This window comes from Hypanus sabinus, chromosome 7 (assembly GCF_030144855.1).
Source record: "Hypanus sabinus isolate sHypSab1 chromosome 7, sHypSab1.hap1, whole genome shotgun sequence".
Classification (NCBI taxonomy): Eukaryota; Metazoa; Chordata; class Chondrichthyes; order Myliobatiformes; family Dasyatidae; genus Hypanus; species Hypanus sabinus.
Genome location: NC_082712.1, coordinates 78,676,197 through 78,697,982, shown reverse-complemented (window position 1 = coordinate 78,697,982; position 21,786 = coordinate 78,676,197). Strand labels below are relative to the sequence as shown.

The 21,786-nt window shown below is 56.1% G+C and overlaps 1 protein-coding gene across 8 annotated transcripts in view; it reads left to right on the top strand.

Annotated features, from left to right (window-relative positions):
* Positions 1–21,786, top strand: part of LOC132396894 (lysine-specific demethylase 6B-like) — a 245,230-nt gene that overhangs the window by 208,241 nt on the left and 15,203 nt on the right. For 6 of the 8 annotated variants that reach the window (XM_059974949.1, XM_059974952.1, XM_059974951.1 and 3 more), the window contains 15 exons: positions 1,357–1,454; positions 5,766–5,895; positions 6,460–6,552; positions 7,939–8,158; positions 8,709–8,798; positions 9,562–9,750; positions 10,527–10,676; positions 11,696–11,935; positions 12,868–14,585; positions 15,495–15,621; positions 16,537–16,642; positions 17,427–17,632; positions 19,042–19,109; positions 19,406–19,477; positions 21,628–21,776. In XM_059974949.1, coding sequence (XP_059830932.1) covers positions 5,771–5,895; positions 6,460–6,552; positions 7,939–8,158; positions 8,709–8,798; positions 9,562–9,750; positions 10,527–10,676; positions 11,696–11,935; positions 12,868–14,585; positions 15,495–15,621; positions 16,537–16,642; positions 17,427–17,632; positions 19,042–19,109; positions 19,406–19,477; positions 21,628–21,776 — 3,553 coding nt within the window. In that variant the 5' untranslated portion in view covers positions 1,357–1,454; positions 5,766–5,770. Of the gene's footprint in view, positions 1–197; positions 333–1,356; positions 1,455–5,765; positions 5,896–6,459; positions 6,553–7,938; positions 8,159–8,708; positions 8,799–9,561; positions 9,751–10,526; positions 10,677–11,695; positions 11,936–12,867; positions 14,586–15,494; positions 15,622–16,536; positions 16,643–17,426; positions 17,633–19,041; positions 19,110–19,405; positions 19,478–21,627; positions 21,777–21,786 lie in introns of those variants that run through there. The other 2 variants (XM_059974948.1, XM_059974955.1) reach the window with 2 other exon arrangements.

The window sequence follows — 21,786 nt, the reverse complement described above, 5'->3', positions numbered from 1 at the left end:
TGATCTTTTTCTCTGAAACTGTGTCACTGGGATGAAATAAAGAGTGGGTGGGTGGAGGGGGGGAGAGATGCCTTGTCACAAGCCTGTCTTGGATTCCCCCTTCATCTGAGGTCACTTCCTGATTCGGGTTGGCTCCCTGCTCACCGATTGGCTGGCTGCCCACCCTCCGCTCTGTGTCACAAGCCGTTGTTGTTGGTTACCTGTGAAATTCCCTGTTGTCAGCCGGCCTGAGTCAGACTTACCAGATTTATTTTTTTTTGAAACGTGATTTGCCTCGACCTTTACGGTCGGGGCCAAGTGAGTTTTGCTTCCGAGAAGATGGGGATGGGGAGGTGAGGTTTTTGAGGGAAGGGGGGAAAGGGCGTTTGATTCTCGTAAATGTCCCAGAGAGAGAGAGTAAGAGAGAAGGGAGAATGGGATAGAGAGAGAGAGAGAAGAGACAGAGGGAAAAGAGGGATTGGGGAGAGGGGGAGAGTGCATTTTAACAGCACTCTGAGGACCAGGTACGAGTCTCTCTCTCTCTCTCTCTCTCTCTCTCTCTCGCTGCATTGCTGGGACAGAAGGTTAAAGCTTTCCTAGACCAGGAGCCCTGTTTTCTTTTCTCAAGTAGTGAAGAGGGTGCTCAAGGTAGGATGGGGGGTGGGGGAGCAGAGTGAGTCAGCCCTCTCCTCATCCATGCAGAGATCTGGAGCACCCTATCAGGGACAGGCCATTACGCTGCCCTGGTGACGCTGCCTCCGGCCAACTAGTTGGCCGGCACTGCGGGCTGGGAGGGTGAGGTGGTCTGGGTGAGTGATAGGCAAACTGGGGAAGAAAGGGTAAACCAGGCGGTGGAAGGGGAACTGGTGCCCTCTAGTGGTTGGAGGTAGGAGTGCGTGGCCAGGCGGATGGATGTACCAGCGGAGGCTGCGCCTGTCATCGGGGTGAAGCTGGGCAGAGCAGAGTGTGCGGCCGAGGAGGAGCCCCGAGACAGTTTGCCAGACTCCCTCCTGCTAACGCTGCCCCTCCCGTCCATAAACCTCTGCTGCTGTGTACACTCTTCAGAGAGCTCCAGTCTGTATATAGGGGTCGGCGTCTCCCTTACCTGGGAGCAAGCTGGAGCTCTGCCAGTGGGAAAATTATTGGAGTGGGGAGGTGGCTTTAAGTTTCTCAAACCAGAATCAGGTTTATTGTCACTGACATTAATGGTGAAATTTGTTGTTTTTGTGACAGCAGGGTAGTGCAGGTACACATGTTACTGTACATTACAATGGCGTACCCAGGGAGTGTTCAGGGAATGTGATGGTGCAGGGGAATTTGCTTGCCCTGTTCTCCTCATCCCATGGCTTTAAAAGGATCTTCTGTTCTCCCCGCCAGTGAGTTTTGCCAGAGAGACCAGAAGAGCGCAGCTGATTGGTTGAAGGAGTCGTGCAAACTGAGCTTCGATTGGCCACCAGGAGTGTCTGTCAGCTCCGGTAGGTAAAGCTGGTGGAGTGTGAGAGATGGGGGCTGAGCTGGGTGAAGAGGGTATTTGGGAGGGCCTCTGCCACACCCCACTCTGTGGCAGGACCCTACTTCTAACGTAGACCCCGGGGCTTTCACTGTCCAGTCAACCAAAGTAAGTTTATTATCAAAAGTACCATATACTACCCTGAGATTCGTTTTCTTGCACAAGAAAAAAGGGAAACAGTTGAATTTTAATAAAAGCTAGACATGGGGGAGGCTGACAATGTTCTGGTTACCCTCTCATCCCTTCTCCCCCAACCTTATGACCTGCCCATCATCTCCCTCTGGTTCCCCACCTCCTTCCCATCATTTCATGGACCATTGTTCTCCACGGCCCCTTCACCTCATTCCCCCCCATCCTCCTCCATCCACCTGCCTTACACCTCACCCGGTCTCACCTATTACCTATCCCCACATTCTTATCGTGACTTCTGCCCCCTTCCTTTCCAGTCCTGATGAAGGGTCTTGTCAAAGTTCAAAGTAAATTTATTATCAAAGACACCATACACAACCCAGAGATTAATTTTCTTGTGGGCATACTCAATAAATCTATAGAATAATAACCATCACAGAATCAGTGAAAGACTACCTAATTAGGGCCATCAACCAGAAGACAACAAACTGCAAATACAAAAAATAAATAATAATAAATAAGCAATAAATATCGAGAACATGAGATGAAGAGGTCTTGAAAGTAAGTCCATAGGTTGTGGGAACATTTCAATCATGGGGCAAGTGAGGTTGAGTGAAATTATCCCATTTGGTTGAGGGGTGATAACTGTTCTTGGACCTGGTGGTGTGAGTCCTGAGGCTCCTCTACCTTCCTGTGTATAAATGCCACCTGAGCTGTTCAGCTCCTCCAGCAGTTTCTGTGTGTTGCTCAAGATTTCCAGCATTTGAAGAATCTCGTATCTCCCCTTTAATGTCCTTGACATTATTACCTACAGTTGGAGCATTCTTGTTTAAGATGGTTTCTGTGTCAAGCACCTCCACTCCATCTGCCAAAAATGGAATTTCCCAATGGCCAACCATTTAAATTCCCATTCTGGCATGTCAATCCAGGCCTCCTCTTTTGCCACAATGAGACACTCTCTGAATATCGATTTCTCCATCTGTTAAAAATTCCCTCCCCCTCCCTTCTTCTATTCCACACACTGGCCTCTTACCTCTTCTCCCCAGCCTATCACCTCCCCCTGGGTCTCTTCCTCCTTCCCTTTCTACCGTGGTTCACTCTCCTCTCCTGTCAGGTTCCTTCCTGTCCAGCCCTTTACCTTTCCCACCCAGCTGGCTTCACCCATCACCTTCCAGCTACCCTCCTTTTCCTTCCCCCACCTTTCTGGTGCCTTCCCCCTTCTTTCTCAGTCCTGATGCAGGGTCTCGGCCAGAAACATCGACTGGTAACTCATTTTCGTAGACGCTGCCTGACCTGCCCAGCTCCTCCAGTGTTCTGTGTGAGTTGCGCTGAGAATTTGTACGGGAGCTGAGCGTGCTGTCAGATTTCCCCACAACCTGCAGGCTTCTCACATCGATTGTGGCACACACCAGTGTGTGAAGGAACTCCTCGTTCGTGTGAGGATCACAGAAACACACCTATAACTGAAGTGACATTCAAAACCTGGGAAGTGTAGGTGACCTGAAGAGGAGTGCACAAGTGACAGAGACGGAGGAGATGCTACCGATGCTCGTAATCTTGGTCAACGTGCTAGAAGATCGGCAGGTCAGGCGGCATCTGTAAACTGCTGTCGTTTTGGGAAGGTACTGGAGCCGCAAGACTCACCGACCGCCAGGTTCAGGAACGGGCAGTGATGAAGGGGAATCCACAGATGACATTTCGGGCCGACACCCCTCATCAGGTTAAAGCAAGGGTTTCCCATCTATTTTCAAGCACGGACCCCTACCATTAACCGAAGGGGTCACAGACCCCAGGTTGGAACCCCTGTCAGCGAAAGTGACACACACAAAACGCTGGAGGAACTCGGCAGTCAAGTAACATTTATGGAGGGAAATATACACTTTGGACCGAGACTCTTCATCGGTCTAAAGTGACCATGTTGGGGTTAGGAGTCTGAGAATGGAACCACACCACCGGGAAGGGAATGAGAGAGAGAGGTGGCTCGTTCAGATAGCAGTGGGGAAGAAGCTGTTCTTCCTAATGTAGCAAGCAGTGAAAGCTGTGCTATTGTTATCTCCTTCCCCATTAGGGGGAGCTGAAGATTAGGACTCCCACGTTTTTAATTCTTCAGATTACTACGTTAATCATGGCTGTCTGTGGGTTCAGTGTTCGTCGCTCCCTCCATCTCCACCCAGACTCTCAGGCGGAAAACCTGCTGGAACTCATCGGCAGCCCGTTTACGTACGTGGTTTGACTGCCATCTCATATTAGAGCGGGGAGGGCAGTGAACAGCTTGAAAATACGACACACAGTCCCCCTCATTGCAAATCTCTCTACCCCCAGGTCCGCAGAGAATGTCAACAAGGAGACTGTGTCTGACCCTGGGAGTGTGTGATGGGACAGTGTAGAGGGAGCTTCACTCTGTGTCTGACCCCGGGAGTGTGTGATGGGACAGTGTGGAGGGAGCTTCATCCTGTGTCTGATACTGGGAGTGTGTGATGGGACAGTGTGGAGGGAGCTTCATCCTGTGTCTGACCCTGGGAGTGTGTGATGGGACAGTGTGGAGGGAGCTTCATCCTGTGTCTGATACTGGGAGTGTGTGATGGGACAGTGTGGAGGGAGCTTCACTCTGTGTCTGACACTTTTTTTTTATTATTACAAAATCCTTTATTACAAATTTCGGTGCTATACAATATATACAAAACAGTGGCAAACACAATTACTGCACTACAAATAGTCAATAGACATTACACCAGAATGTTGCCATCTCTATCCACGATGGCATTTACACCCCGCGGAGCCCAACAGTCTCGAAACTCCTCCAAGGCCGCTGTGGACTGCGCGTGTTCCTTTTCAATAGTTACCCGGGCACGAACATACCCCCTAAACATTGCCAGGCAGTCTGCCCGGGGAGATCCTCCCGCCACCCATTTCCAAGACCCACGGATGGCGGATTTCGCCAGCCCCAGGAGCAAGTTGACTAGGACATCCTCATCCCTCCATGCCCCCTTCCTTACTGGATGACCATATATAAACAGGGTGGGTCTAAAATGCAGCCAGAAGTCGAGAAGCAGCCCACGCAAATATGACTGGGAGTGTGTGATGGGACAGTGTAGAGGGAGCTCCACTCTGTGTCTGACCCTGGGAGTGTGTGATGGGACAGTGTAGAGGGAGCTTCACTCTGTGTCTGACCCTGGGAGTGTGTGATGGGACAGTGTAGAGGGAGCTTCACTCTGTGTCTGACCCAGGGAGTGTGTGATGGGACAGTGTAGAGGGAGCTTCACTCTGTATCTGACCCCGGGAGTGTGTGATGGGACAGTGTAGAGGGAGCTTCACTCTGTGTCTGACCCCGGGAGTGTGTGATGGAACAGTGTAGAGGGAGTTTCACTCTGTGTCTGACCCTGGGAGTGTGTGATGGAACAGTGTAGAGGGAGCTTCACTGTGTCTGACCCAGGGAGTGTGTGATGGGACAGGGTAGAGGGAGCTTCACTCTGTGTCTGACCCAGGGAGTGTGTGATGGGACAGGGTAGAGGGAGCTTCACTCTGTGTCTGACCCAGGGAGTGTGTGATGGGACAGGGTAGAGGGAGCTTCACTCTGTGTCTGACCCTGGGAGTGTGGAGGGAGGTGTGGACAGTGTAGAGGGAGTTTCACTCTCCGTGTCTGACCGTGGGAGTGTGTGATGGGACAGTGTCGAGGGAGCTTCACTCTGTGTCTGACCCAGGGAGTGTGTGTTGGGACAGTGTCGAGGGAGCTTCACTCTGTGTCTGACCCTGGGAGTGTGTGATGGGACAGTGTCGAGGGAGCTTCACTCTGTGTCTGACCCTGGGAGTGTGTGATGGGACAGTGTCGAGGGAGCTTCACTCTGTGTCTGACCCAGGGAGTGTGTGATGGGACAGTGTGGAGGGAGTTTCACTCTATGTCTGACCCAGGGAGTGTGTGATGGGACAGTGTTGAGGGAGCTTCACTCTGTGTCTGACCCTTTCTCTCACTTTCCTGTTTGGGAGGGATCTGAAAGATGGGAATAAACAGAGGAACCAGGAGATAAAACTTGCATTTCTGATCCCTGGTTTCAGAGAGAAATTGGGAGGGAACACGATGTTGTTGTGCATGAAGGGTATTTGTTCCCTGAACTGACCCCCCATTTCACCCCTGCTGTTGCCCCCACAGACTGGATGCATCATCCGACGGAACAGGTGGGGGTACGGGCTGCCCGTGAAGCTTTCTCCGTCAGCGGCCTGGGACGGCAGCCAGGGGGCTGGGGCCCAGCTCCCCAACGACCCTGGTCTCACGGTAGCAGGTAGGAGGGTGCCAGCCAATGGGACCTTACTGTGAGTGTGGCAGATGGGGTTTTGAGGGGGCATCGGTGCAGAGGGGAATGAGGTGACGGTTTGATGGTTGAGGGGATGAGGGATTGAGGTGGGAGTCAAGGGTTCAAAGGATGAGCACAACTTGTGCTTTCTTCTTGTTGGGGAAGCAAGATGAGACAGGAATGAGATCGAGTGAATATTGAAAGTTTTAAACCTTGTTTCCCTCCCTCCCTCTCTCCCCTCTCCCCACCCTCTCACCCTCCCTCCCTGCTCCCCTCTCCCCACCCTCTCACCCTCCCTCCCCGCTCCCCTCTCCCCACCCTCTCACCCTCCCTCCCCGCTCCCCTCTCCCCACCCTCTCACCCTCCCCGCTCCCCTCTCCCTACCCTCTCACCCTCCCCGCTCCCCTCTCCCCACCCTCTCACCCTCCCTCCCCGCTCCCCTCTCCCCACCCTCTCACCCTCCCTCCCCGCTCCCCTCTCCCCACCCTCTCACCCTCCCCGCTCCCCTCTCCCCACCCTCTCACTTCCCCCATTGTCTTCTCCCCTGCCCAGGTGTTCTGCCAGTGTTGGCCAGCCCCAGTACAACTCCTACCCTCCGCACATTCCGAGCTTAGGGCTCTCTGTGAAGCCCTATGGTACATTAGGGTGAGTACCGGGGTTTGGGGTGGGAGGGGACTGTGTTACTTCCCGGGTTGCTGACTCGGACCCATTTCCCCTGGCCAAGACTGAGAGCCGACACGTCTGCGGTGGATCGGGGATGGGTTTCTACCTCACACCCTGACTGTGGGAATTCACTTGTCAGCAACCTTTGGAACCCACTCACCTGCGAGAGACCATTTCAGAAGCTCCAGGACTCGTTCAGAATCTCCAATGGCCCTCTTTCTGACATTTCCTCCTTCTTTTAAACCCATCAGCATCCCATCTCCCTTTAAGTCCAACAGGACCCCATCTCCCGCTCCATTTAAACCTGCGAGGACTCCATCGCCTGCTCCCTTTAAACAAATTGAGACCCTGTCTCCTAACTCCCTTTATACCCACCACTACGCTATTTCACGCTGCCTTTAAATCCCCCGGAAGTCATCTCCCTTTCCCTTTAAACCCACTGGGACCCAGTCTCCTGCTCCCTTTAAACCCACTGGGACCCTGTCTCCCTTTCCCTTTAAACCCACCAGAACCCCATCACGTGCTCCCTTTAATCAATTTGGGACCCCGTCTCCCATTGGGACTTCATCTTCAGCTCCCTTTAAAACCATTGAGACCCCGTCTCCAGCTCCCTCAAAACAAATCAGGACCCTGTCTCCTGCTTCATTCCCAATTATTGGCCACATCTCCCAGCTGGGATAACCCAACTCACTGGTGATACAAGGGTGGCTCCTCTCCCCCAGTGGCCAGAGGTGCATTCCTTGTGGGAGGAGAGATTTTGTTGCATGGATGTTGAGTCAAATGGATTGAATAAGCAGAAGGGTGGGGGTAGAGATAAAACTTGCGTTTCTGGTGCAGGAGTGTGAAAAAGAAGTTCTGAGGGAGGGTGAAGTTACTGCACCTGCTACTAGCAGCCCTGGTGGCAAACCTTTCTGAGAATACCCGCCCAGGAAAAAAAAATTAAAAACTTGGTACCCAAGTACTGATAAGTACACGAGATTTCAAAGCGTATTTTCCAATGTCATGCATTCTCACAACTGTCTTGCTGGTGCCAAGCCAGTGTGAGAAATTTCCCATTAAAAACATTTCGTTGCCCTTGGGTTGTGAAAAATCATTCACTGCTTCATTTTGCAGTAAGGGTAATAATTATCCATCTTTCAACGACGGGTGGGGTTTTTAAAAATTGAGAGGCGGCAGGCACTGTATGCCACATGCCAACAGAAAGTTTTTGCGCATGCACTCTTGGGCACCAGTGCCATGGGTTTGCCACCTGGTTCTGGGGCATTATGCTTGATGCCAGTGGGAACATAAAGGGATGAGTTGGGGCTGGACGAGAGCACTAATCCCGGTCCAGTCCCTGACTGTCTGCGGGCTCTCCTCCCCACACAGGTTGCCTCGAGCACTACACAGCAAGCTAGAGAGCATCCACGGGTGCGTGCAGTCCCTGCTGCAGGAACAGCCCCAGCCCCGCGTGTGGGAGCAGCTGGGACAGATCTACGAGTCCGAGCAGGAGCTGGACGACGCCATCAAGTGCTACCAGAGCGCGGCGCGGTACGCCAGCGGTTTCAGCTACGCCGACCTCAGCAACAAGATCAGCCGGCTGCAGCAGGTGAGGGGTCGAGGGAAGGAACTGTTCGGTAGATATATCCACTCCCTGCGTTCCTGCCCGGCGGTGATGCGACCACTCAGACACATCCAACACTGCGTCGTTCGATGATGAGCTGCAGTTCTCATGAAAGTGAAGACGCTGGAGTCTCTTTACTTCAGTTTCAACCCTATCATCACATTGTAATGGGTAATCTGTCTGGTCAACACCGTCAGGTGCACCAGCTGCATTTCAGCCTGTGTGCACAGGGACTGCTTGTTGGGTGTCTGTGTGTTTATGGCAGGGATTGGCTGGGTGTGCCCATGGCTCTGTTCTCTCCGGAGAGTGGGGCATGTTCGACTGAGCCACCCCCAATCCGTTGGGGTGGGATTCCAGTGGCAGATCTACAGCCGTCGGAGGGTTGGGCTGGCGGTTGAACCATTTCACCCAGCAGATTGTGCTGTGGGACTGATGGGTTGGCTCAAGCGGTCCCCACCCTGTCCTGTGCTGCGGTTCTAACGCACCGATGTTTCTCTATTCCATCACCACCCACCCCTACCCTCTTCACCGGCAGGTCCATGTCTGGAAGCTGCACTCCAGCGCCCCCCAGAGCCGCTCCCGGGCATTGCCGCCCCTGCAGGAAGTCTGGAGTTTGTTACAACAGGTAAGGTTTCTCCCCCCTACTCTCCACCCCCCCCCCCACTGCCCTCCCTCCCCATCCTGTAGAATCTCTGCTGAAGCCCGTTGGAACAACTGCCTGCATCACAATGGGCCCCACAGTACATAGGGGTTAGTGCAACATTATTACAGCTCGGGGAGTCAGAGTTCGGAGTCCAGTCCTGGCATCCTCTATAAGGAGTTTGTGCGTGGGTTCAGTTTCCTCCCACAGTCCAGTGAGGGAAAGGGTAGGGTAATTGGTATTTGTAAATTGTCCCGTGGTGAGGATAGGATTGAGTTGGGGGTTGTCGGGGCTGGGGTGGCACGATTTGGAGGGCTGGATGTGCCTACTGTACACTCTGTCAATAAATAAACAAATTCATCCCTCACTCTCTTTCCATTCCCTTCTCCACTCTTTATCCATCTCCATTTCAACAACCCTCTGTTTCCCCTCCCTTTGCTCTTCATCTCCCTTTTTCTCATTTCCCCTCCACTCCTTACCCCCATTCCCATCCCACTCCTCTCCTCTTGGTCCCCCTCCCCTCTATCTGTCCCTACTTCCCCATTACCCTCCCCCCTCTCTCCCTCTCCTGTTCCCCTTCCTTTCCCCCTCTGCTCTCCTCCCCATTCCTCTCCTCCCCCTCTCCCTTTCTGCTCCTGTCCTCTGCACTGATCCCCACTCCACCTCCCCTCTCCCTCCTCCCTCCTGATTTTCCACCCCTGCCTCCCTCCCCACTCCTCCTCTGCCCTCCGCACCCTCCTCCGTGCAGAAGAGAAGCTACAACGCCAAGAACGGCTGTCAGCTGAAGAGACCAGGGGGTCCTGCAGACCACTGCTCTCCTCCTCCCACTCCCTCACCCTCCCTACACCAGGCCGCCTGGCCCTCGCACGGCAGCGAAGTTCCGAACCCAGTGAAGAGACGGCGAAGCGCGAGCCCGGACCATGCACCAAGTCACCAGGTACTGGGAGTGCCCGTAGTTCACCAGGGGCGGAGGGATCCCGAGCATGGTGGCACTAGAAAACGGTTAATTCAAATACTGTATTTTTAGGAGGGGTAGGAGGTGTTGTAAATGGGGCCCAATTCAATGGTCACATGGTCAGTACAGACAAGATGGGCCGAAGGGCCTGGTTATGTTCCTGTGTCGAATGGTCTAATGGAATGTCAGCATGGGAATGGGAAGGGAGGGGGTGCAGACGCCTGACAGTGGGAGCTGCTTACGGTCGCCCGGAACGTGCGGAGGGTGATCGGAGTTTCACTGGTCGCTGCAGCAGAAATCTGTTCACTGGCCACAGGGCCATGCGGAGTCAGCAGGTCTCGTGTTCCTCCCAGGGGTGGAGAACCTGTGACTACCCAAGGGACCTGACCCAGCAAGTGTGTCAGGGACACCAGGGGACTCAGCCTCAGAGATGAATCTGGAATTCATTGCCATAGGCAGCCGGGAAGACCAAGTCATTGGGTGTAATTAAGACAGAGGTTGATAGATTCTTCGTTAGTGAAGGCATCAATGGTTACAGGGGAGGTCTGAGAATGGGATAGAATGATGGAGCTGCTCAATGGGCCGAATGCTCTTGGACCACCTCCTTCAGGGGCCATGTTTTCAAACCGTCCAATCAACACAGTAACTTGGTGCTGTGTGTAGCCCCGACCCGCGTGGCACGTGGGACGCGCACCTGCGAGGTGCAGGAGGTCACCGTACGTTAACAGGTCTGCCCCCTCTCCTCCCTCCCGTTCCAGCACGCCCACGGTCCAGGAACGCAGAGGCTGGGGGAGAACGCCCACCCCCATACCCAGTTCCAGCCGCAGAGAATGGACGTCGTCGCCTGGCACCACGCACACAAGGAGCCATGGCCGCAGGGAAGGAGGGAGCCAACTCCCGTCATTCAGGTACAGCCTCACTGGTGCACGGCGGGATCTCGGGGTGCTCCCCAAAAGAGGCAACACACTTAGGTGGGATAGGAAAGAAGTGGTACTGCAGGCATGCCTTCATCGGACAGGCGGGTGATGAGGTCACGTAGCTCCTGTAGAAAGTTCCTGTGAGGCCACATTCAGGAAGGTTGTGGAGGTATCAGAGGGTGCAGAAGAGACTGCTTCTCTTATAGGAGCTGTATCGAGAGGCTAGACAAATGAGGGAGGCTGAGGGAGACCCGACAGTGGTTTACAATATTCTGAGAGACGCAGATTGGACAGGCAGTATCTTTATGTCTGAGTAGAAATGTCGAATGCTAACAGGCATGCCACTTGAGGGGAGAAGTTCAAAGTAGAGTTATGGGGCATGAGGTTTTGAATTGGCATTGTGTCTGGCACAGATGTGACGGGCTGAAAGGCCTCTTCCTGCACTGTAGTGTTCTGACTGATAGAGAGAGGGAGATGGGGTCTGTTGGTGTCAGTGCCCAATTATTACACGGTTTCTGGGACAGAAGGTGCTGGCAGTTGTAGGGAAGTGTCCCACTGGGGAGGGAGGTGCAGGACGTGGAGGATAAACGGGGGGGGGGGAGCGTGAGCTGGGTCAGAGATGTAGCTGAGTGATGGAAGCCAGAGCAAAGTTGTGGGACGACCAGTCTCCCTGAGACTGAGTGGGTTTCCCCAAGTGCTCTGGTTTCCTCCCACACCCTCATGATGCACGGGGTGGATGGGTTAATCGGCCGCTGTTTATTATTTATTTATTTAGAGAGAGGTGCAGAACAGGCCTTGACTACTCTTTCAGTGTGTGGGTAAGGAGTATGTATAATCTGGGAGGAGCTGACAGAGACACGGGACCTGTGCAGAGGGGTCAGCATGCATTCAGTAGGCCGACGGGCCTGTTTCCCTGCTCTGTGGACTTGCTTTTGGTTTGGGGAGGGCTGCAGGTTTGGGGTCTGTGTGTGAATTGTCTCTCACTCTCTCTCTCCCCCCCCCCAATGAAGGAACACAGGAAACCAGAAATCCACCCTCCCACGCCCAGCACCCCCACCGTCCTGGTTACCACAGCATCCGGCAATAGCCCTGCCTCCTTGCAGGGAGGGTCCCATGGCCGGGGGGAGGGGGAGAAGGAGGGCGCAGGAAGGAGGCCCAGAATGGAGAGTGAGAGCTCGTCGGGAGAGACCGCTCCGCAGCAGAGACCCAACCGAGGGGTGTCCTGGACAGTCACCCCAACCCCCAGCCCCGTAAGTAGCTCCGAGCTCTGCGTCCCAACCCAGAGTCCCCACCCTCCTGCCCAATGCAATGCACTCCCCCGCATCTCACTCCGAATTCGTCACGCCCAAATCATTCACATCACCGTAGAACCCTCCTACTCCCACCTCTCTCCAGCCATTCACGTGAAAGCATGAGGGGCTTAGATGGTCTGTTACCCCAGGGTTGGCATATCAAGAACCAGAGGGCACAGGTTTAGAATGGGGGGGGGGGGAGATTTAACAGGAACCTGAGAGGGCAACTTCTTCACCCAGAACATGATCAGTATGTGGAACGAGCTGCCAGAGGGAATGGTTGTACATTTCAAAGACACTCAGACAGGTAAATGGATAGGGAAGGTCTAGACCACGGGGTTCCCTACCTGTTTATTGCTATGTACTAATACCATTAACCAAGGGGTTTGGGGATCCCTGATTCAGAGAATGACGTGGGCGATCGTGGTCTTGCTGTGACCGTGATTGTTCTTGGAAAACTTTTCTTCAGAAGTGGTTTTCTACTGCCGCCTTCTGGGTAGTGTCTTTACAAGATGGCGACCCTAGCCATTATCAATACTCCACAGGGTGCCGGGAGGCTAAGCAGGTGCTACACCTTGCCTAAGGGTGACCAGCAGGCTAACGGAGGGAAGAAGTGGTAGAAATGCATCTCCACACTGTTAAAGGGTTCCCAACCTTTTGTATGCCATGGTGCCTAACTGCTAACGGAGGGGTCTGAGGACCCCAGGTAGGGACCCCTGTGTCTAGGGACTGAACGTGTGCGTGTAAACGGGCATCTTGGCCAGCACGGGTGGGTGGCCCTGTTACTCGGAGAGTCTCTGCCCACTCCTTTGTGGTGTAATTCTGCCCATCTCTTGTCCTGCCATCCCACTGCAGAAGGTGATTCAAAGGTCCCTCTCCTTCTCTTGCAGAGTCTCCAGCACTCAGAGGTGAAAGGCCGGTCTCCGAGCAGCCGGCAGGAGCGGGAGGCAACGCCTCACCAGTGTGGGGGGAAGACCCCCGAGAAGTCCGAGGCTGAAGCTCACCCCAGTTCTGGCCATTCCCCACCCAGCCAAGCCAGGGAGGAAGGAGGGGGGGAGCCAGACCACCTCCAACCCCAGCCCCGTGCCCAACCCATCCCTGCCCTGCGGCCCAGTGGGACACCACCCACCACCCCAGAGCAGCCAGACAGGAGCCCGCCTGCAGCCAAGGATCAACGAGCCCCGAAGAGCGGAGGGGCCCCGGCTCAGCCTGTCCGCGATGCCCCGTCCCCGGCCTCGCCCCGGGAGCCCTGCCGGGCCGCACAGCCCCGGATGCCGCCCCTCTCCGGCCCTCACCGCACTTGCACCGACCAGGAGGCCAGGGGTAAGCCGGCCCCGAGGCTGATGCTCCACCAGGCAGCTGGGGCTCCGGCCTCAGTTGGTAGGCCGAGCCGGCCAAACGATGAGGCCCTGAGCCTCGCCGATGGCCCTAAGCTAGCATGTGCGGTCGGCAGTGGTGAAGGCCGCTGGCTGCCCAGGCCTCCGCCTCTCACCTGCGGCCTCCCAACCCGGACGGTGACAGCACCAGCACGGCCTCCCCCTCCTGCTACCCCCACCCACCCCACGCCCTGCACCCCAAAGCAGGAGGCCTTGCCAACCCTCGAAGCCCAGCCGCCCAGCGTGGCTGCAGAGACCGAGGCTGAGGCTTTGGGCCGCTACCAGGCCGAGCGTTCGCCTGAGCCTGAGGAAGAGAAGAGACTCCCCTGTAAGGCATCTCCGGCCTCCTCCTTGTCCAACGACCGGTCCCCGGCCAGCCTGCCTGACAGTGAGGTGTGGATCAAGGCCGTCTTCACTGATGAGGCCCGACATCATCGACGGCGTCACCACCACCACCATCACCGGCACCGACATCGGCCTTCCCCTCCTCACCCACCTCACTCACAGGCCACCGAGCCCTGTCCCGAGTCCGACGCGGCCCATGCCTCCCCCAGGGCAGCGGAGTCACCGAGCAAGCGGCCTGCCCCCGAGCCCAGCCCTGCCCACGCCCCACCCCAGGCGGCTGAACCGCCCACCAAACAGCCAGCCCCCGAACGCGAGTCCCCGCCGGCCTCACCCAGCCCTGTCCGCGCCTGCGAGAACGTTGCAGGCCCTCACCGCCCCTCCTCCAGGGCCAAGGCCCCCGAGTCGCCGCCCCCTCCGGCCGCCGGCGGGCAGGACGAGCACCGGCACCGCGGTCGGCACTCGGCTCGGGACCGCGGGCGCCGCAGCAAGTCAGGAAAGGGAAAGCAGCGGCAGATCCTGGGCAACATCGACCTGCAGAGCAAAGAAATCCAGGCCCGGGAGAAGGGCAAGGCCGAGGGCGCCAAACCCGCCAGGCCCGCCGCGCCGACCCTGGAGGAGCCCGAGAGGGCCGAAGGCAAGCGGGCAGAGCCGGCCGTCCCAGCCGGCCGGGAGCCCGACTCTGGCGGCCGAACCTCCCTTGGGCCCTCGGACATCCTGCGCGTCAAGTCCTTCCCCGAGGGCACCACCAAGGAGCTGAAGATCAAGCTGGTGAAGGTGGAGAGCGGCGACCGGGAGACCTTCATTGCCTCCGAGGTGGAGGAGAGGCGGCTGCGGCTGTCAGAGCTCACCATCGAAAGCCCCGGGGCCGATATCATCACCGCCTGCAAGTAAGCACCAGGAAAAGAAGACCCCCCCCCCCCCACTGCAAACCAATCTTCCCACGATCCCCTGAACACTCCTCCCTCCCTCTGAAACCCCCTTTCTCCATTCTTCCGAGCACCCCTACTTTCCTCCCTCCAAACGCTCATTCCCAAACCCACCCACCCTCACTCCAGGTGGGCTGAGACAATAGCTTCATGAATCGTACCTGTAGAAACGTGCTCACAAACCGGACTGAGAGACTTAAACGCTGACAGGGTGAGGGAGCTCGATTAATGTCAGTCCAGGCGCACCTACATGGGGCGTACAGTCAGGCAGGGTGCTGGGGGAGTCGGGTCACTGACGGACGGTGTGAGGGCACTGGATTAGTGTCAGTGGGGATACTGTCAGTGACACAGTGTTGGGGAGAGGGGTCACTGAGGGATGGTGTGAGGGAGCTGGATTAATGTCAGTGGGGTTACAGACAGTGACACGGTGTTGGGGAGAGGGGTCACTGAGGGATGGTGTGAGGGAGCTGGATTAATGTCAGTGGGGTTACAGACAGTGACACGGTGTTGGGGAGAGGGGTCACTGAGGGATGGTGTGAGGGAGCTGGATTAATGTCAGTGGGGTTACAGACAGTGACACGGTGTTGGGGAGAGGGGTCACTGAGGGATGGTGTGAGGGAGCTGGATTAATGTCAGTGGGGATACAGTCCGTGACACAGGGTGTTGAGGGAGAGGGGTCACTGAGGGATGGTGTAAAGGAACTGGATTAATGTCAGTGGGGATACAGTCAGTGACGTGGTGCTGGTGGAGAGGGGTTACTGAGGGATGGTGTGAGGGAGCTGGATTAACACCAGTTAGGCTGCTGGATTTGGGGTGGACCACTTTCCGCCTCCGTTGACCTGCGAGCCTCACCCCTGTCCTCTGTTGTAGGTCCACCAAGCTGAAAGGCAGATTCACGGAGTCCTACGTGCTGCCCGCCAACTCCGTTAAGCCAGGCTGCCTGACAGAGCAACAGGCACAGCGAGAGAAGCTGAATCCTCCGACGCCCAGCATCTATGTAAGTACACTCGCCTACCCCTCTGCATCTGTCCCTCGTGACCACACCCCCTGCTCCCACCCTCTCCCACTCTGCTCCCTGGGGCAAGTGGGATGACAGGGCCAGCGCAGTTAGCTGAGAGGGTCAGCATGGGCTGAAGGGCCTGTTTAATTTCCACACGGCCCTGTCACTCCTCAGTGCCGTGTTCCATCAGGTCTTTGCTCTCTAGCCGTGGAATGAGGTACACAACATCGAAACAGGCCAATCCACCCCCAGCATCACTGCCGACCAAGTTGTCAATCTGAGCTCATCCCAATTGTCTCTATTTGACCAACAGGGGTCCCAAAACCTTTATATGCCATGAACCTTTAACATTAACATTAACCCAGGTTGGGAACCCCTGTTCTAAACTGTTCCTGTCTACAAACATCTTTTTAATGTTGTAATTTAAACTTGCCACCTGTTCCGGTCACTCATCGTAAACTGTCCCGCGATTAGGTGGGCTGCTGAGCAGAGTGTCTGGAATGGCCTGCTCCACGCTCTATCTCTAAAAAAATAAAGAGAGGTCCACTCTACCTATGCCTCGTACAGCCTCCTTCCCTGCACAGAGAAGCCCCTCGCTCGTTCTGCCGTCCCCCGTGAGACGCGGCCAGAGGTTTGGGTCGGGTTCCTTGCCAAGCCACTCGGTGCATCTCAGACCGTCAGAGCCGCTGGTGGAGTCTCGGGGGAAGGTGTGGGGAGGGGTGGAAGACGGGTTGAGCCACGAAGGACGGGTCAATGGGAGTCTCGCCATCTCTCGTCGATTCTCAGACCCTGGATGGGGAGGATGTGACTGGGACACGGAGTTGTATCTGAGTTCATGTTGCTTTAATTGCTCTCTTCCCCCTTCCTCTCTCTCCCTCCGCCTCTCCTCCTCCCTTTATTCCCCCCCTGCAGTTGGAAAGTAAGCGGGATGCCTTTTCGCCTGTGTTACAGCAGTTCTGTACAGACCCAAAGACGCCAATCACTGTGATCCGGGGGCTGGCTGGATCCCTGCGGCTGAGTGAGTGCCTACACGTTCAAACTCTCGAGGGGAATACCGCCACCCCACCCACCTTGCAGGACGTCACAACAGCCTGTTGCTGCTCTCCTGGGTTTGCCCCATCCATGTTGGGAGGGCAGAAGGGACCTTTTGGGATCCTGGATCAGAGTTTACCCCTTGTCCAACGTAACTCTGCGAAGGTCACTCAGTCGTCATCCTTGTGTCCTGCTCCGACCAATCAGACTGAGATTGATCTGACGTGCTTCCCTACATGACCCAATGGATTGTAAAGATCCCTCAAATGTGGGGGGCATCCCCACTGGCTGCATCGCAACTTGGATGGAGCCTCCAATGCACAGGATGGCAGAGTCTCGGCCCTCCTCACCAACGAGGACATCCAGAACCAGCGCCTCAAGAAGCTGCAGACCCCCCCCCCCCCCCCCCCCCATCCAAGGAATTGTCTCAGACTGATTGGTCGGAGCAGGAACCGGGGGCTGAATGGAGGAGGGGAGAGTGGGAACAGCGACAGGCTGGGAGATGATGGGTGGAGGTGACAAAGGGCTACAGATGCACACTGAGTTCCTCCAGCAATTTGTGCGTCTCACTACCTGCCACCTCCTGTGTCTCCTGAGGTTGGTGGAACGCCCAATGACAGGTTGGGGACAGAGTGACGTGGGTAAGAGGAAGGAGTCCTAGCAAACGATGCCAAGACCCAGTGGTGTTTTTGTCGGGGATGGTTGGGTGACGGTCTTTCAGACCCTTTTGCTCCTCCTAACCCTTTCTCCACCCCCCCTTCCTGGAGCAGATCTCGGCCTCTTCTCGACCAAGACGCTGGTGGAGGCCAACGGCGAGCACGCAGTGGAAGTGCGGACCCAGCTGCAACAGCCGTCGGACGAGAATTGGGACCCCTCAGGGGGTACCCAGACCTGGCCCTGCGAGAGCAGTCGCTCCCACACCACCATCGCCAAGTACGCGCAGTACCAGGCTTCCTCCTTCCAGGAATCCCTGCAGGTCAGCCGGGGGCCCCGCTCGAGTTCCTCTGGGGGGCGTGGGGAGGCTGTCGAGCATTTGCTAGGAAGGGAACAGACAGGGTTGAGATGACAGACTCAGTAGATGTGGAGAGGTACTACAAAAGGGAAACAAACTCTTCAGCCCATCAATTCTGTACTGACAACAGCCACCCATTCAGACCGATCCCACTTCATTCCCCCCCCCCCCACTCCCATCGACTCCCCCCAAGAATACACACCCTCAGGGGGAGTTCGCAGTGGCTGGTTAACACACAGACCTCACATGTTGTTGGGATGTGGGTGGTAAACAGAACACCCAGTAGAAACACGTGTGGTCGCAGGAGAACACGCAAACTCCACACACATGCCTGCTCACAGGAGAACACGCAAACTCCACACACACGCTTGGTCACAGGAGAACACGCAAACTCCACACACGCCTGGTCACAGGAGAACACGCAAACTCCACACACACTCCTGGTCACAGGAGAACACGCAAACTCCACACACACGCCTGGTCACGGGAGAACATGCAAACTCCACACCCACGCCTGGTCACGGGAGAACACGCAAACTCCACACCCACGCCTGGTCACGGGAAAACACGCAAACTCCACACACGCCTGGTCACGGGAGAACATGCAAACTCCACACCCACGCCTGGTCACGGGAGAACACGCAAACTCCACACCCACGCCTGGTCACGGGAGAACACGCAAACTCCACACCCACGCCTGGTCACGGGAAAACACGCAAACTCCACACACGCCTGGTCACAGGAGAAGACGCAAACTCCACACACACGCGTGGTCACGGGAGAACACGCAAACTCCACACATGTATGTGTGCAGAGGAGCACACTCACAAACTCACGTGAACATGCACACAGAGACACGTGCGTGCAGAGGATCACAGACTTGTGCACGCACACCTTCATGCCCATCACACAACACACACTCACACTCTCTCTGGCTCTGTGAGACCCCTGTGATGTAGGGATGACCCTGTACAAACGTGTAGTTTGGTGAGGAGACATCCTCAGCAGAGGGTCAGTAGGGAGACATGATGTCCCTCAAGGGATGCTGGACTCGGCTGTGGTGGCGAGATGCCAGCAGAGAAGCTAAACGAATGCAGGGCTGTAGCTGGCGGAGGTGAGGAGGGGGGAGATGGAGTGGGGGAGAGAGTTTGGATGTGAAAGGGAGGTGGTGGAGTCGGAGGAGGAGCAGATGGAGGGTTTGGAGTAGTAGGTTTGCACCTGAGGAGGGGTGGGGACCAGATACGGAAGGGCGAGGCGAGGCACAGTACGTAGCCGGTGAAGCGCGGGGGAACCATCGGGTATTTTTGCTGCCAGCTCGGACTAACCCAGCCCCCACCCCTCCCCTCCCCTCCCCTCATCCCTGTTGTTGGCAGGAGGACAAGGAGAGTGACGAGGACGAGCCGGAGCCCGAGGCGGAGAGGCCTGTCCCAACCACAAACAGGTACGGCCTCCTCTGGGTCACATGCACAGAGGGGCAAGGGGGGGCAACTGGGCAACTCGTGGTCTGTGAGCGGGGTGACGAGGGAAGGCAGTGAGTAGGGGGGTGGAAAGGGATGTGCTGATGGGGAAGAATCATTCAGACGGGGAGGAAATTATAGAGGGTGGAGGAGGTGAGGGAGGTGCGTTAGTGTGGCAGAGTGCAGGAATTATGGGGATTTGAGAGACGGGAATGCCAGCGGCGAGGTGGGGGGGCTACTGTCGCCATTTTCCATTGTTCTGACTTTGTTCTCCCCACAGTGAGAGTGGACCACAGGTGCCCCTGAAAGTGATCAAGTTCGGCACCAACATTGACCTCTCCGACCCCAAGCTGTGAGTAACTTCAACTGCACTGCACGTGTCAGACACAGAGTGAAGCTCCCTCTACACCGTCCCAACACACACTCCCAGGGTCAGACACAGAGTGAAGCTCCCTCTACACTGTCCCAACACACACTCCCAGGGTCAGACACAGAGTGAAGCTCCCTCTACACTGTCCCAACACACACTCCCAGGGTCAGACACAGAGTGAAGCTCCCTCCACACCGTCCCAACACACACTCCCAGGGTCAGACACAGAGTGAAGCTCCCTCTACACCGTCCCAACACACACTCCCAGGGTCAGACACAGAGTGAAGCTCCCTCTACACTGTCCCATCACACACTCCCGGGTCAGACACAGAGTGAAGCTCCCTCTACACTGTCCCATCACACACTCCCGGGTCAGACAGAGTGAAGCTCCCTCTACACTGTCACATCTCACACTCCCGGGGTCAGACACAGAGTGAAGCTCCCTCTACACTGTCCCAACACACACTCCCAGCGTCAGACACAGAGTGAAGCTCCCTCTACACCGTCCCAACACACACTCCCAGGGTCAGACACAGAGTGAAGCTCCCTCTACACTGTCCCAACACACACTCCCAGGGTCAGACACAGAGTGAAGCTCCCTCTACACCGTCCCAACACACACTCCCAGGGTCAGACACAGAGTGAAGCTCCCTCTACACTGTCCCAACACACACTCCCCGGGTCAGACACAGAGTGAAACTCCCTCTACACCGTCCCAACACACACTCCCAGGGTCAGACACAGAGTGAAACTCCCTCTACACTGTCCCATCACACACTCCCGGGTCAGACACAGAGTGAAGCTCCCTCTACACTGTCCCATCACACACTCCCGGGTCAGACAAAGAGTGAAGCTCCCTCTACACTGTCCCATCACACACTCCCAGGGTCAGACACAGAGTGAAACTCCCTCTACACTGTCCCATCACACACTCCCAGGGTCAGACACAGAGTAAAGCTCCCTCTACACTGTCCCAACACACACTCCCAGGGTCAGACACAGAGTGAAACTCCCTCTACACTGTCCCATCACACACTCCCAGGGTCAGACACAGAGTGAAGCTCCCTCTACACTGTCCCATCACACTCCCAGGGTCAGACACAGAGTGAAGCTCCCTCTGCACTGTCCCATCACACACTCCCAGGGTCAGACACAGAGTGAAGCTCCCTCTACACCGTCCCAACACACACTCCCAGGGTCAGACACAGAGTGAAGCTCCCTCTACACTGTCCCATCACACACTCCCAGGGTCAGACACAGAGTGAAGCTCCCTCTACACCGTCCCAACACACACTCCCAGGGTCAGACACAGAGTGAAGCTCCCTCTACACTGTCCCATCACACACTCCCAGGGTCAGACACAGAGTGAAGCTCCCTCTACACTGTTCCATCACACACTCCCAGGGTCAGACACAGAGTGAAGCTCCCTCTACACTGTCCCAACACACACTCCCAGGGTCAGACACAGAGTGAAACTCCCTCTACACTGTCCCATCACACACTCCCGGGTCAGACACAGAGTGAAGCTCCCTCTACACCGTCCCATCACACACTCCCAGGTCAGACACAGAGTGAAACTCCCTCTACACTGTCCCATCACACTCCCAGGGTCAGACACAGAGTGAAGCTCCCTCTGCACTGTCCCATCACACACTCCCAGGGTCAGACACAGAGTGAAGCTCCCTCCACACTGACCCATCACACACTCCCAGGGTCAGACACAGAGTGAAGCTCCCTCTACACTGTCCCATCACACACTCCCGGGGTCAGACACAGAGTGAAGCTCCCTCTACACCGTCCCAACACACACTCCCAGGGTCAGACACAGAGTGAAACTCCCTCTACACTGTCCCATCACACACTCCCAGGGTCAGACACAGAGTGAAGCTCCCTCTACACTGTCCCATCACACACTCCCAGGGTCAGACACAGAGTGAAGCTCCCTCTACACTGTCCCATCACACACTCCCAGGGTCAGACACAGAGTGAAACTCCCTCTACACTGTCCCCACCTCCCTCCACACTCCCAGGGTCAGACACAGAGTGAAGCTCCCTCTGGTTACTATGGTGGGGCTTGCCCTGAGCTGTGTGAATTGCCCCCCCTCTCACCCTCCCCCACCCTCTCTCTGCAGCTGGAAGCCACAGTTACAGGAGCTGCTAAAGTTGCCGGCCTTCATGCGGGTCTCATCCAGTGGGAACATGCTGAGCCACGTCGGTCACACCATCTACGGGATGAACACAGTGCAGCTCTATATGAAAGTACCCGGCAGCCGGACTCCAGGTAGGCCTCA